This window comes from Pseudorasbora parva, chromosome 5 (assembly GCF_024679245.1).
Source record: "Pseudorasbora parva isolate DD20220531a chromosome 5, ASM2467924v1, whole genome shotgun sequence".
In the NCBI taxonomy this organism is placed as follows: Eukaryota; Metazoa; Chordata; class Actinopteri; order Cypriniformes; family Gobionidae; genus Pseudorasbora; species Pseudorasbora parva.
The window spans coordinates 25,861,546-25,878,092 of NC_090176.1; the positions used below are offsets into that span (position 1 = coordinate 25,861,546).

Here is a 16,547-nt window from a genome sequence, read left to right on the forward strand (position 1 = left end):
AGCAAGGCCACAGGGAAATGGGTTAAGAAGTTAGAGACACACAGAGGCTCCAGAGAGTATGTGCTTCCTCCCCTCACCTCATGTACAGTGCCTAAAAATACAGCCTACAATGAGCACAGCCATTACTCCTGTCAGCAGCTGGGAGCAGTCCAGTCATGGCCTACATTCAGCTCACACATTCCTAACCCAGTTATGAAGCATACTGATCATTCATTCAATCTATGAAAACACACGTGCTAATTATTACACAGGACAAGGATGTATATATGGCATCACATTTGCCATTGCCAGCTTCCAGAGTTTCGATCCACCACATGCGTCAGCTGTTAGCTTAGCACACAGAAACAGCTTCAGAACAGTCTGTCTTCCTAAATACACTAACACTTGCATACGGCTGATTTTGATTAGCCGAGTTATTCCTGTCAATGACTAGAAAATCCCTGAAGGTCAAACATATGCTTTTCAGCAGCTTTGCTCTAAATTCTAGTGAGCGTGCTAACAGTATTTTAGGCACTCCTAATCTAAGGCTTTTCTAAGAAGTGGGTATCAAAACTATGTTGTCTTAGAAATACCTCAGTTTAAAACAATAAAAAGACAATCACGCATTTCCTTTTGCAATCCCAGTCGCCCTGCTTTAAAAATGTAAGTAGCACACAAATATTAGGTGAAATATTCTAATATTAAAGGGAAAGCACATAATTTTACGCCACTAGTGGCAACAGATTAGCAAATATTATGATATTAACCATTTCATACACTCGAAAACCACATCTTTACTAGCACGCTAGCATACAAAGTTGATCTTATCATTTTATTGTATTGTCCCCTCCAAACATGTTAAACCCCTCAGACAATTGTAAACAATGGTATTGGTCATGGTGACAGATGACTTAGTGATTGCGTTGAATGAAATCAGCTGCTGGGCGTGGTTTAACTGGTTTGAGGTATTTAAAAAAAAAGAGAAAGAAAAAAGAAAAAGAAGGGTGGGGGGTTGTTCTGTAAAAATGTGAAAAGCTGTAAATAAAATATAAAAAAAAAAAAAAGAAAACAACTGTGCAACAATATTTGTAATCTATGTACTCTTTATGCACTTACAAGTAGTGTGAATTGAGTTTTTAGCTTAGCAACATGCTAATGTAAAACTTATTAGTGATTATTAATCAAGTCTCTCTTTTCACATTGGTAGCTTCCTGTGGACAGCCTCGCTATGTTTTGGAGCAGAGCCGTCGTTATCTATTTTTGCCCGAGCTTGTGAACTTAGCAACAGGTTTTACTTCTGACCTTAGCTTTTCTTTCAAGCATAATCCTGTCTGATAGAAACATAAAGGGTTGAATGAGGTTTTAGAGCAGATCCTGGTGCACTGTGGGAATTTCAGTATGTGAGGAAAGATTGAAGAGCAGATGCAAAGGTCACTGCTGCCTGACACACAAACACTGTTTCTGTCTCTAAAACGGGCTAACAGTTCCATTTCATGCTGTTCCAAGAGATTAAATTTAGATCAACACCGCATTTCATTAGGAATATGAAATCCTGCTGTATTAGTGGCACAGAATAGTATAACATTATATGTTTTACTTCTAACATTAGCATGTCTCTGCAATATTAATTCTGTTATACTGTGCACTTAACTTCACCACTAAATCACCTGGGGCAGAGTTTATGCAACATTCTTAAGGATAACATTTTAATATTTCTCTTAACTGCCATTTTCTTCATAATTTTTATTTAATAGTAAAAGTTTTTTTTTTTTAAACAGCATTTCCAAAAACATTCTAATCTTGTTTCATAAGAGTACTCTACAAACAAAAAATAAAAGGTACACGATTTTTTGACATTTTTTGACGTCTCGTCATTTCCGTAAACAGAGAAAGGTTGCTCCGGCTACTTTGACACAAGAATGGAGTGGGAGTGGCATAAGTTAGTTGTCACACTGAGCAAGAAAGTTTGATATGGAGCATGTTAAATCTTGAACTGCCATAAAATCATTCATTTAAAAAAAAAAAGCAGGAGAGAGAGAGAGTCTACTGCTGAGACAACATCAGAGCTCATAATAAAACAAGAATCAACATTGGCTTGGATTTCCAGAGATGGCGAGAACTGCGGGATTTACAACAGGTGAGTGAGGCATTTTATTGACCAGATAAATTGCCATATGTAAATCTCTAAGTTCATTGTAAAGCATTATTTCTTGTTAAGGGTCGTTTCATTATGGGTTGCTGTAGCGCTGTCCTTTTTTCAAGGAAGTATCGTGTCTTTCAATGCTACAGTAATGTCTTCAGCTAGTCAGCTTGAGATCCTTTCCATCTTTATTACTGGTTATATCTTTAAAGCCTATTGGTGAATGTTTTATGAGCAGTGGGATAATCTCTCGCTCTTTAGACAGAATATCAGTTATAAAATTTAAATGTTTGACCATATCAGACTGGCATTATTCATACCTTTTGTAACATCATTTATTTAAACATCACATCCAAATTGTCAAAACAACAGCATAAAATATTGACCTTACATGCGCAGATGACATCATTTTTGGATTTCCATGCTTTCCAAATCATCATCATCTTAAGGCGCGCAGAGCCGAAGCACACTCCAAAACCATGTTCTTCCACAAAATGCATGCAGTCTTTGTTTTTAAACCACTAGAGGGCCAAAATATGTACCTTTTTGAATAATTAGAATGCCAGGACAATATGTTCTAAAAAAATCATTAAAGCATCATAAAGTAAAACCTTAAATCTCCAAAGATAAGCAGTTTAATAAATGTATTGGGCCATTTCAAATATTGTGCATTAACATACCACTAACTACATATAATACATATTACTAGAGATTTGCAGTTCTCTGAAGTGGCATCACTGATCCATAATGTAAAAAACAATTGGTTATGATAATGTGTCTTTTATGATAATTTTGGCTAAATACAAAAAGAAAATATTTGAGATTTTTTTCAAGAATTTAACTGAACATAGATTCTTAAATTTTGAAATGTCTTAGGATCTTTCTTTTCAGCCACAGAGCTGCAAATGTCATGTGACTGCACCTCGACCCTGTGTTTAGCACAGGTTTGATATAACTGGTGACAATGACTAACAGAAATAAGTTCTTCCCACAACACTGGTTATTGTGATGGGAATAGGACTCTAGTTAAAAAGCAGCACTTCCATGAGGTTTGATAGCATGTAGAGGCCGCAGAAAGGATAATGGTGTGTTTATAGAAGCACAGAGATCACGGAAATGTGATGTCGAGCAACATGCCTGTCCCTAAACAGGTGGCTCTCAGTGTGATGTTCTCCAGCCCACACCAAACACGACTCATGACTCACAGATACCATATTAAAACTGTTCCCGCTGGTCCACATGTCCATTTGTGCAGCCTCTCAAGACATGCGGTGCATATGAGCCTATGCAGCAACGCCTGGCATTGACAACTCAGCCCACACGGTTAGTCACAATCAACAGCCGAACTGTTAACAATGAGTATTTTGTAACAAGTTACGGTCACTCAAGCCCATGTGACTATGCTAACAAATGGATGAGACATCAGCAGTGTGCATGAGTGAGCGGAGCCGGAAGGATAAAGTTTAATTACAATTATAATTAAGAGGACTATTGATACTGATATCATGGTGGCAGGTGGCAAGGCAGCATTACAAGCCTGTGCCCTACTTAATAATAGGGTGGGCTGGCACACAGATGGACTGGCATTCTGTCAGGTAGCTTCTCTATTACTCCACCAGAACAGTGACTGATTTGTGCAGCATAAATCCATTCAGGCATTAAAACTCCACCAATTAGCGCAGATCCATTAACATTAGCAATGACGAGTTGGAGAGGATTCAGGCTGATGGCTCCAAAAAAAGAGCAGCATTTCAAATGTCTCTTAAAAAAAAAAAAGATCCCAAACGTGACTTTCCAAGCATATCCAAGACTGCACTGCCATAGCTGCCTGTAGATAAACTGTAAAATCAGTTTCAAAGACCCAATTATAAATAAGTAGTACTATTCAGATGAGAGTTATTTAATAAACAATGTTTTAGTCTCAGTTTTTAATTAGGCTGCACCAACATTAAAATTCTGGGTGAAAACGATAAGCTGATATTACATTATAAGTTCAAAATAAAATGAATCACTTGTGAATGCTACAAATGAATGTAGTCATCATACGAACAATGGATATTCATCTTGAGATTTGCTAAAGATTTAACAGCATTATTCAATTTTGTTTAAAAAAAATAACAAGTTAGATGATTGGTATAGGTCATCTAAATGTAAAAACAGGAGAAATGAGCATGAAATATTCGATCTGCAATAATCATCAAAGATACAACCAATCATTGAAATATAAAAAAAAATGTTTGAAATATAAATCTTGGTAAAGAACCAATATTATAGCCATAATCGTGTATCATTTCATGACAAATTCAGATGGGACTGAAACCTTGGTCGTCTCTGATTGCTATAATTCGCTTTTTAATCTTTTATTGATTTAATTCTCTTTTTAAATTGGATGGGGTGTTTGAATTACCAACCATTTTAGGCAGAAAGCAGGCGAAAAAGGTTTGAAACCCAATGACAACTCGCAACTAGGCCTATAACCATCACGTTGAGCTGAGAGACAGCTTTAGTTATGGTTTATAATGAAAGGTCAAAATAAATGAGAAGTTGTGAGGGGGAAAAAAATTATAATATCTTGCAAAATCCCAGACATTGCAAAGTGGATAGAATTAGATTTTTCAGAGGACCCCCCAGTTATCTGAAAAACAGGCAATCTCCTCTGTAATTTGTACCAAGGTTGTTAAAGAAAATCACAGATGTGTTTGATTCAGACGAGACTAAAAATCACAAAGTACATCTGTGAAACACGCATTTACCTAACCTCCTGCGGGAAAACCTGTCCAGTCTGAGCAAGGCTCATGAATGCAAAACCACAGCGCTTTCGGAAGCATACTATATTATAAATTAGGGTTAAGTGGGAGTTCATAGGAGGCTCACCGGTGAAGTTGGTACGGGCGCTGTAGGAGCCCAGGTAGCGGCTGTCTGTGTTTGGGGTGTAGCATTCGTACATGCCCTGGTCGGTGGCCTGCAGCTTGGTGATGTGCAGCAGCACGGAGTCTCCGCTCAGCCTCTCGATATAGATCTCCTTGCTGTTGACCCGTTGGGCGTACAAGGCATAGGCGTAGTTGTGCTGAGACGTGCTCACGACACGGATCTCACGATCGGGAGCGGTGTAAAGGTACATGGACCACTCAAAGTCTTGCTCCACTCCTTCCTTGTAGCCGGTCACATTACACCAGATGGTGACGTGAGATCCTTCCGTTCGAATCAAGGGCCCCGGCTGAACTGAGACCTGCCGCTGGGCCGAGCAAGAGCCCGCTGTAAGAGAGACAGAAGGAGGGGTCAGTAGAGGTCAAATTTTATTATATTAAATATATAAAACTCTCAATATTTTCATTTGATCTGATGATCATGAATGATCATGAAATTAGTTTTTTTTGTCATCAGGCAAACAATTATTTTATCCAAACAGCTGTTTAAAGTAAGAACTAAACCAGTCAAAATCTAGTTCTGAAAAATTCTGTTATAATCTTGATAAATCCAGTCCTGCCCGATAAGAAAAGCTTTAAGCTTTTGAATGCTTGAAGTGTGTGTGTGTTGTTTGCAAAGTGTGAAGAACCATCGGCTCTTCAAGAAATCAAGTGGCCTTCAGCCAAGAGACCCATTACAGACTAAACACAGACACTCAGTAGAATCAAACTGAATACAGACTTTCAAGAAACACACACTGTATGGCTTCTGCTATCAAAAAAAACACACACTGTAAATGCTACAATTAAGACAAGCAGCTCATAATGAGTTCATATAAACACACTCAGCTCAAGTCTCATATACATGTGCCCAAACAGATATTTTTTCTTTAGATTGCCCTAGCCTTTAGGGTCTTTAATGCAAGATATCAAAATATCACTTCTAAAATGTACTGCTGCTTAGGTTTGTGTGAATAGGGAATCGTTGTGGGGGAATATGTTGTCAAGTAGGACAGACTTTGAAATGTAAGATCTTCTCTCCGTGAGATCAGATAAAGAAATCAGTCAACTGATTATTAAAACTAAAGATTATCATCCTATATTTATGACAAAATAACTATAGCCTCCTTGTAAAACAAGCAATATACAGGACCAAAAACAAAATCACATAAAAACAAAAAAACAAAGACAGTTCCCATATATTATAAAGTTGTAATAGCATTTTGGTGCAGATGAGTGAACGGTAGCGAAATGTGAATAGCAGATGTGGAATATATTTACTAGAAAAAGGTAATCTGGCAATTTGAATGCAATTTAATGGGTTTCATGTGTAAAAGTGGCAATTATTCATCGTCGTGTGTGTCTAAAGTAGTTATTTTCCTGCAAAATTATGTTTATAATTTAAAATATAAAATATTATTAAATATTTGGAATGCATTTGCACATTAAACTATATATCAGCAACTCTGTTAAAGAGCCTTATCTACCAATAAAAACATTTGAAATTATCTGAACAAAAACAATAATAATAATAATAAATTATTACTATTATTATTAAAGGTATTATTATTATTATTATTATTATTATTATTATTATTATTATTATTATTATTATTATTATTATTATTATGAACAATGTTAATAATTATTCATTAACATCAGACAGTTAAAAAAGTAATCATTTAGAATTATTAGTGAATTAAAGGATTAGTTCACTCCAAAATAAACATTTCCTGATAATTTACTCACCGCCATCTCATCACCCAAGATGTTCATGTCTGTCTTTCTTTAGTCAAAAAAAACATTTAATTTTGAAGTGAACTAATCCTTTAAGTAGGGTGTTTTCCCAGGACATGTCCTGTTTTCAAGTCCTGTCCTGGGCCTAATATAATATTTTTTACCTATACAGAGGGGTATACTTTAAATGTATTGAAATTAATAAGGAATCTTTGGGTAAACTTTGAGTATCTCATTGCCGGGCCGAGTGTCCTAGTTTTTGGTAATCAAAATATGGTCATCCTAACTTTAAGGAACTATTTCTTTATTCATTTTAATCTACATTGAAAAAAACAAAAACAAAGTAACCTGCAATGTAACATTTATTTCAGAAAAAAAGTAAAACTGCTACAGTAAAAACATGTTAATTGGAAACTGTAAATTGCATTACTATATTTATGCTACTAATTGGTGGTAATTGTTGCTAATGTTAACCTTACCATAATACTGGTTAAACATTGGATTAGATGTAATTTTACTATAAAATACTGTCAAATTTGTTTATTTTATTTAAATAGTTGTGTTTCTTCTTTGCTTCTTCTTTTTTATTTAGTTAATTGTATTATTTTAGAGTTGTGTGTGCGTTACCCTGATGGCGTTTTGTCCACGGGACACACAAGTGGCATTCCTTCCTTTGCTTTTCAGAAGTTTTACAGCATCTGGACGTCTGGGACATCTCTGAGACTAATGAATGTTCCATACAGAGTGAAAGATGGAAACCGGTATGTTAACGTTGTCCGAGTTTGACAAAAATGTAGGATAAGGGAAGACAAGTGTGAACAGTTGGAGTTGAGGGAACAGTAAGAAAGTCATTCCTCGGATGTCATTGTCCAATCTGTAACAGAAAAAAGACGCAGCCCATCTGCTAGCACGTCCCGTCTGGTACGGTTCTGTGACAATGAGTGAACGCGTGTCGGTGAACGCTCCCCATGCCTCGGAAGAGATGTCAGTGATTTAATTACTTCTATAAATGCACACGCATCTGCATCTTTAGGCCAGCTTGTAGTGAACCAAAAGTGGCTTTTACCACTTTCTTTATCCGTTTCCTTCCCTCTCGTAACCCTTGTACGCCTACACACGCCTGTGCTTTACTCATACCAGCAGCCTGCACTCACACACACCAATGAAACGGCATCCTAGTGCTCTGTCAGTACGGAAAGCTCTATAGAGCAACTCCAGTCAGGACTGTGTGCTGTACTATTCTACAACCGTGCACGTGGGAATTTACACCTCCCAAGGTGATCTGATGTTTGTCATGCCTTGCGTTTCTCTTACTCCATGACATCTGGCTGTGTGTGTGTACAATGTTACGCTCTGCCAACCTGGCACCCCATAAACACTTTGTTGATATTGTTCTCAATTCACTTTGAGATGCAGCTTAACAATAGAGTCAAATTAGTCTCACAGAGATAGTAATGACGTCTAAACCACATTGGCACATTGCAAGTCCAGAAACGCCTACATAGATGGGTAGGAGCCCGCTGATAATATGTAAAGCAATTAATTATATGTTACGGTATGTACAAATGGGGGGGTAGAAAAATCACTATTTAAATTTATCTGAAAGATTAGCAATATTATGATTATAATGCACATTATCATGTATATTATATAACATTAATTACATTACATAGCCCATACATAACAACAAAATAAAGTAAAATTATATATATGGTTATACTTAAAACATCACAAATAAAATTCACCATAAAAAGCTTCAAATAAAATTATTCAACATCTTTTGAATATTTACCGTTTAGGAACAGTAGTTTTTTATACCTTTTATTTTATAATATTTTTTTCTTTTTCAGCAATTATACATTAAATGAATAAAAAGTAATAGTAAGGAAACTATATCTATATAATGTATATATATATAATGTTACAAAAGATTTCCATTTCAAATTTCTCAAGAATTTTTAAAGAATCATGGTTTTGACAAAAATATTAAGCAGCGTATTGATAATAATCAGACATGCTTCTCGGGCATAAAATCATGATATTAGAATGATTTCTAAAGGATCATTTGAAACTGAAGACTGGAGTAATGATGCTGTTTTGCCATCACAAGAATAAATTACATTACAAAATGGTAATTTAAATGTAATAATATTTCATATGAAAACTGTTTTACTGTATTTTTGATTAAATAAATGCACCCTATGTCAGCATAAGGTACTTCTTTCAAAAATAACAAACTTTTAACTTTTAATATACAACTGATGTCTATATTATCACTTTTGATCTTCATAAGCTACATAGCAACCAACCAATCACTGGCAAGATTAAGTCTCTGGGTATTCTGTCAAACTGACTCTCTTTCTCATTTCTGTCATTTACATTCCCACAAAAAAAATCACCCTTTTTGCCACTCCATATCTGTGTCACTCACACTTTTGGTATTCTCATTTCAGCCACCTGCCTTATTGATGATTTTGCCCCTGGTCTGCCTGCTGAAGTTTCCCTTCGCTGTGCTAAAGCCCTCACGCTACTCAATAAGTCTGAGACTCAGACTGGTTAGGAGACAGTTTCCCTGAAACAAGACTTTACCTGTCAGCACAGTCCACTGCAAGTCCTGATTGTTGCACAGTTCACCATGCACTCAGAGCTTGTGTTGGCTCATACACTTGTCTGAGTGATTTAGGGAGTCTCAGCACTACACAGAATCATTTATGTCCACTAATAAACAATGCAGTCTCATCGTTTCAAAGAAAAACAAACCTTTATGGCCCATTCAAACCAAGAACGATAACTAGAAGCGTCCACACCGACGCACAATATCATTCCACATGAACGCTGCAGTTCTGCCTGAAGAAGTAAAATTTAAATACTGAAACTCTTTAAAGCAGGGCAGATGTGCCATTATTGTTTTAGCAGTGTTGTGGACTCTGCTATTATTTTATATATACAATGATTTTTAGATTCATATCTTTATAGTTATAGTTACCATCCTTGGTGTGAACGGGACTTTACAGTACCGTTTCGTTGTTATGAAAAGTAATCAAACCGGGTTTAGATCTGTAAAAGCACCAGGGTCCGTTTGGAATTCCAGCACGCCTGGAGTGACAGGCCAGCATTTAAGCCCTGTCATTCAACGGATGAAAGCGACAGCCTGCTAGACCATGAACCATCAGTCTGATTTCTGCAGGATGAAGATTTTATATGACATATTAAAACCAGAGACATTTCCGAGATATTTAACCGGAACATTCATGTCAGGCTCATTCGCCTTTTTGAGCTCAACTGATGAAAGCAGTGTTTTCATGTGGGTCACAGAAGAGTTCCCCAGAATAACCAGCTCTGGCCTGCCATCAGCTCTGCAGCATTAAATATGGATCACATATAAAACTCCATGCATCTCTAACAACACGTGCGCTTTCTCCTGTGGGGGAGGAGGAGAGGTTCATAAAAGAGTTTTGTTTTCAAATACAACAGATTATAATGCTAGTTTACATTACTTTTTTTGCAATACACCACAGAAACGTTTCTTCCTCTGAGTACTAAGCTCAAGGGAGTAAAGCATTTCAGGAAAGTTTCATTTCACGATCTAGCCGATCCTGAGCAACCTTACACTTTTGACAGCAATAAACCTCACTCAACTGTGTAAAGTCTCATCCAGCTGTACTAAAGCCCTTCTAATTAGATATATATTAATCATATACAGCTCTGGAAAAAATTAAGAGACCACTTAACATGGATTTCTCAATGCTAAATGGTCTCTTAATTTTTTCAGAGCTGTATAAGCAATCTTTTTAGAGATGGGATCTGCTTCTTAACCATTCTTTTAGTAGCCTACTTCTTATTTTAGTAGCACTTAAGTGGTAAAATAACTAATCTTAACTATATATTGCAATTTATATTACAATTTTTGAATTACATACAAGCACCATTACTTTCCAATTAAAATATAACGGATGGGAATCGCAGATCATAAGCATCCAAAAAAGAACAACAAAAGCAACCAAAAAATAATCCACATGCTGAATTGGACCAACCAATTCACAAAAAATATTGTACCCAAATTAATAAACCAGTCACAAGTAAGATACAGTAACAGGCTTTGCTATGTTGTTTCACTTGAAACGGGTTTCGCAACAGAAGGGGCCTACACTTCAGCACGAAAAAAAGAGCCCCGCCATCATACAAGGCACGCACTAGGATCGAATTTAACAAGGGCTTAGGCCAAAAATGCCACAATTTGTTACAAATGTTCAATAAGTCTTTGTATAAGTTACTGTTTTTAAAATTTATTAGCAATACTACCGAGCAAAAGTGCCAAACATTAGCACGTTTGCAAATGTGATACTGATTTTATACCTCTATAATTCAATAAACAATAAGATAGGCTATTAGGTAACAAACAGTAGAGCCATCGTGCGTCTCTGGTCTCTGAGCAACACAATTTCAGTTTCATTACTGATTAAATCTGCTTTTTTGAAAAAATCGTTCGAATGAATGACACTCACTTCTGCTTTGTCGCTTAATAAATCCTTTGAATGAATCATTTGATTGCTGATTCGGTGACTTACTCATCAAAACAACGATTTGCCACCACCCATTGGCGGTTCTAGTATCATTTCATTAGGGACTGAAGGATGAAGATTGAATGCTGTTTTTGTTTTCGGTCGTGATTGTGGCAATAGCTCTGGTTAAAGAGAATGCGTTTATAAATAGACTATTACGAGTGAAATATGCAACAATTTCAATTTAAAAAGTACAACATTCAAGTTCTCACACTAAGCACAAAAGTCATCATGACCCTTGTTTGTTTTTCTGTCATTTTGGAGACTGAACAGTCACTTTCAAGAATATCCTTGAAAAATCCACCTTGAGTGTTCCCTGGAAGAAAGCTAGAAATAAAAGTTAAAGTCGGTATGAAATGGTCGATAAAATTGTCATTTTATTACAGGTTATGCCATTTATAATAGCCAGTGCAATGTTTCCTGATTTTCACAGTCACTTTAAATCTAATATTCTTTATCCCTTTAATGAATCCTTAACTAAGCTGAATGTCATAAATCATTTAGATCCAGCATTTTTTGACAAATAAAAACACAGTCAGAATCGGTTCTTGGTTCCCAACCATAATTATTACCCTACAAATGTAAAAAGTCCCACGGGAACAAATGAAGAGAAAACAAAAAGCGTCAACCACTTTAAAACCACAACAACAATTAAGCAAATATAATAGACAAAGAATAAGAGGGCAAAATAGATCACGGTGGATCAAATGCGGTCAAAACTGCAAAGATCAAAAGAAAATATGCCTGAAAGGCAAGAGCGACTGAGGGAGACTATGTAGCAGACTACAGTCTAGTCTTTGGTCAGCACAAAAGTCTTTGATAAATACTGGTACATGAGACAACCACTTTCCCAAGCCAGCTGTTTGTCTTGCTTTAATTGCCTCTCACACTCTTTAATGGAGCCGCTGTGTATACGGACACGAGCCATGATGCCGCGCCTCCCGGCCGAAGAGAGTAACTCAATATCCCTCAAAAGACATTCTCATGTACACACACCACTCTGGTGTTTAAACAGGGCACACACATGGAGCAAATTGGCCCAAACCATTACCACCATCACCACACCTCACAAACTCCAAACCCAGTGGAGCAATTACAAAAATCTCTTTTGCTCATTTGATGCAGGCCGAAGTGCAAGCACTACTTCACAAGGAGAGGAAAAAGGGGGCTTGGCGGGAAACGATGGCCAATTAGAGGGGGCTGCAGCGAGGCAAATGTCCAGAAGAGGGGATCCTATTGAGAAGGAATACAGGTCCATGGCACTTGGCAACCCAAAATCCAATTTCTCTTGTCTGTGTGTGACACAGATCTTATTTTTCTGAGCAGTGTGAACACACAAAAAAAATCCAATCTTTTCAATCCGATTTGGAGAACTTTGATATGTGGTCCTTGATCCAATTATGTGTCCAATCCGTGACCATGTGACCCAAGCATGACCCATCAAATGGGAATTGAATGGTTTCTTTAACCCCTTTTTTTATTTTGTTATGCACACACAAGCAATGCAGGTGATGTACTGTTTTGTAAACGTGGGTCCTTTCATGGTGGCTGCTGTTCAGAGCCGTCGCTCTTTGTGATGTGAATGATTTCAAAGTAATAAGATCACATTTGAGCAAAGAAAAAATAAATATGATTTAGTGTCTTTTCCTAAATATGATTTGGGGTCTTTTTCTCATTGTCTTTTCCATAATTTGTCACATTTTTATGCCAAATGTGTGATTTTTGTTTCTTTTTCCTCTTTGTAGCCATCTCTGTTTGAAACCTGCAATTGCAGTGATTTGCGGAATCGTCATCTTTATGTGAGTTGTGCATCATCATCGGCTCCACAGCGTGGATGAATATAATGTGTTGAGGAGTATGTGTGGCTGGCTGTCAGTCAGTCACCGCACCAGTGTGGATACTGTACTACGAAATCACAGATTCTACATCTTGGAAGTATGAACAAAAGGAGAATTTTTCCCGCAATATGTCTTCTGAATAAGTAACACGTCTCCCACTTTTGGTCTGACTAAGTCAGAAAAAAAGCATTATAATAAAGTGTGCTACCAACGGTGATTAAATCTAACAATCTCTCACATCAAACCGTGCAAATTATTATTACTGCTGTACTTATAGGAAGGAACTTATAGGAAGGAATTTAATGTATAGAAAGGAATGTACTTATAGGAAGGAATTTAACAATTTTGTTAAATTGTTAATGCTAACAACACCAGCACTGAGTGACTATGTGTACTTAGTGTGTATTAGCATAACCTGTAGATTTCAGTACAGTCTAATCTTTTGCTTTTGACTACAGGTGAATCTCCAGTTGTCACTGACGCTGGTTGTCATTTGGACATTTCTGGATTATAATCCGCAATCAACCTAAATTAAATTACTCCAGCTGATGTGAGAAAAGACTATAAATGATCCTTTATCTGCAGCATCCTCACATGCGATATTACTACTAGCCGGTTGAGAGCATCTCTGAGATCGTAATTCTACCAACATTATCCACATCATGCCATTCTTGACACAGCTGAGGCCTCCTTATGTTCAACTTCAAATTGGAGGGAGGGAGGGAGGGAGGGAGGGAGGGAGGGAGGGAAGGAGGGAGGGAAGGAGGGAGGGAAGGAGGGAGGGAAGGAAGGAAGGAAGGAAGGAAGGAAGGAAGGAAGGAAGGAAGGAAGGAAGGAAGGAAGGAAGGAAGGAAGGAAGGAAGGAAGGAAGGAAGGAAGGAAGGAAGGAAGGAAGGAAGGAAGGAAGGAAGGAAGGAAGGAAGGAAGGAAGGAAGGAAGGAAGGAAGGAAGGAAGGAAGGAAGGAAGGAAGGAAGGAAGGAAGGAAGGAAGGAAGGAAGGAAGGAAGGAAGGAAGGAAGGAAGGAAGGAAGGAAGGAAGGAAGGAAGGAAGGAAGGAAGGAAGGAAGGAAGGAAGGAAGGAAGGAAGGAAGGAAGGAAGGAAGGAAGGAAGGAAGGAAGGAAGGAAGGAAGGAAGGAAGGAAGGAAGGAAGGAAGGAAGGAAGGAAGGAAGGAAGGAAGGAAGGAAGGAAGGAAGGAAGGAAGGAAGGAAGGAAGGAAGGAAGGAAGGAAGGAAGGAAGGAAGGAAGGAAGGAAGGAAGGAAGGAAGGAAGGAAGGAAGGAAGGAAGGAAGGAAGGAAGGAAGGAAGGAAGGAAGGAAGGAAGGAAGGAAGGAAGGAAGGAAGGAAGGAAGGAAGGAAGGAAGGAAGGAATTAAAATTCAATAATTATTAGAATATTTTAGAAATGGGATAAAATAAGGATTATCTGAAATGGTCCTAATTTGTAGGAGGGGAAAAAGTATAAATAAAGAAAATGTAACCTCTTAGAAGTTTTTTTATTATTATAAAAATGCAGGGGGGCAAAATCAATCCAAGTATCGAACGTACTCATTTAGATGATAATTAAACGTGTGTGGACGAGAAAGGCATATGTGCTGCCCCTTCCAGACCAGGACAGGGACTCCAGTCAGCACCTCAGCTGCGCTGCATAAAAAAGCAACACAGGTCTTTTAGTACAGGCAGACGGGGGGAGGGGGGTGGCACACTGACTGCTTCCTGTGTGTGTGTGTACGGGTGAGCAGCTGGCAGCACAGCTGTACTGGTGTGGGTGTGTATGGCGATAAATGAGTTATGAAAAGTATTAACTATATTTAAGAAATTACACACTAATATATATATTTTTTTATTTTTTATTTTTTCCATTTTCATTATTTTTTTTTTTTTTAAGATTTGGTTTGTTTTTTGTTTTACTGATCAATAGTAGAGAAAAGGGGACTGTGGGCTACACTCCCAATGGGAAGAGAGGAAATGAGGAGTAAGACAGCATGCTCTGGGTTTGATTAGATCAATATGAAAGCATTCTGTGAACAAGACATGACCACAGCAGTGCTGATATCTGCTCCGTGGGGATGTAAGTAGAGGTGAATCCTGGTCTCGTTGCTCTGTTGAGTGGGTTGTACTAGTGAGACTAAGGCTCTGTTCCAAAATCCTTCAAAAGAAATCATAGGAGTGCTCCCACAGTGAAAGTTGTTCCATAAGGTAGGTAGTGCAATTATGACATGCCTTCTTAGATGCTTTATTTTGGAAAGCAGCACGTTTGTATTCTTTGGAGAGAAAAATAGCATTACCAGAACGCATGCTGATGTTCTGGTATTGATGGCAGAAAGAACTTAATAGAAATGTTGATTATCATACCTAAAAGTGTCCATAAAACATGCACTATAGTGTATACATAGTATACTGTTCATAAGTTTTTTTTTAAGTGAATAATTTTATTCAGCGAGGGTGTTATATTTTGTATTAAACTTTCCATGTATCAAATTATACTGAACAAAAATCATGCTATCCCAGTTTCTACAAAACAAATTAAACAGCACAACTTTTTCAACATTTCATATTTTTTATCAATGTATCTTGAGAAGCAAATAAGCATATTAGAAGGATTTTTGAGGGATCATGTGACTGAATGCTGGGGTAATGATGCTGAAAATTTAACTTTGCCATCACAACATAGAAAACTGTTGTTTTAAAAGGTTATAATATTTCACAATATTACAGTTTATACCGTTTTAAAATGTGCTTCTCAAAAACTGACCCAAGCATGTATTTTGCCCAAATTCTTTATGCAGTTTTATGCTTATTTGATTATTGATAATATAATAATATTACATTAATATTAATATAATATTATGGGGTGGGGGGTGGGGGGTTAGGGTACAGTATGTGCAAGAGGATCACATGCAGATGTAGTGTCTGGAGAAAGACATATAGCATCTTCTAGCATGTAATATCCTCTTGAGGGGCAGACCGTCTGCATGGTTTCAGGGCATCAGATGATGAACCAAAAGAAGTAAAATGAGTGTGCATTAGGAGAATGTAGGACCATAGAGTAGTCTGGAAACATCAGCAGTAGATTGTAATTGTGATTTGTGCAGCCGCTGGTTTTGGGCACTGGGTCAGGGCAAAAATGCCTCCTAGCACAAAAAAATAAAGTTTAAGTGAGACATTAGGACAAACGTGCGTCTTTAGGCACAATTCACTTCATCAATAAATCACCATAGTATAGCGTTTTTAAGTTAATGCATGCTGGCCTCTTTCTTTCAGTCTCCCATTCACTTCCATCACACTGGCAGTCAATGGACTTGCGCCTCCGAGCCGGAGCGTACATGCCCGGAAAGGCCATTTAGATGAAAAATGAACGGCCTCATACACCAAGCTGCACCCAGC

At 37.4% G+C, this 16,547-nt stretch overlaps 1 protein-coding gene across 1 annotated transcript in view; it reads right to left on the bottom strand.

The window, feature by feature from the left end:
* The window catches only part of igsf3 (immunoglobulin superfamily, member 3), a 198,880-nt gene that overhangs the window by 149,405 nt on the left and 32,928 nt on the right, over nucleotides 1-16,547 (bottom strand). Inside the window, exon 2 of the mRNA XM_067443608.1 lies at nucleotides 4,994-5,374. Coding sequence (XP_067299709.1) covers nucleotides 4,994-5,374 — 381 coding nt within the window. The remainder of the gene's footprint in view (nucleotides 1-4,993; nucleotides 5,375-16,547) is intronic.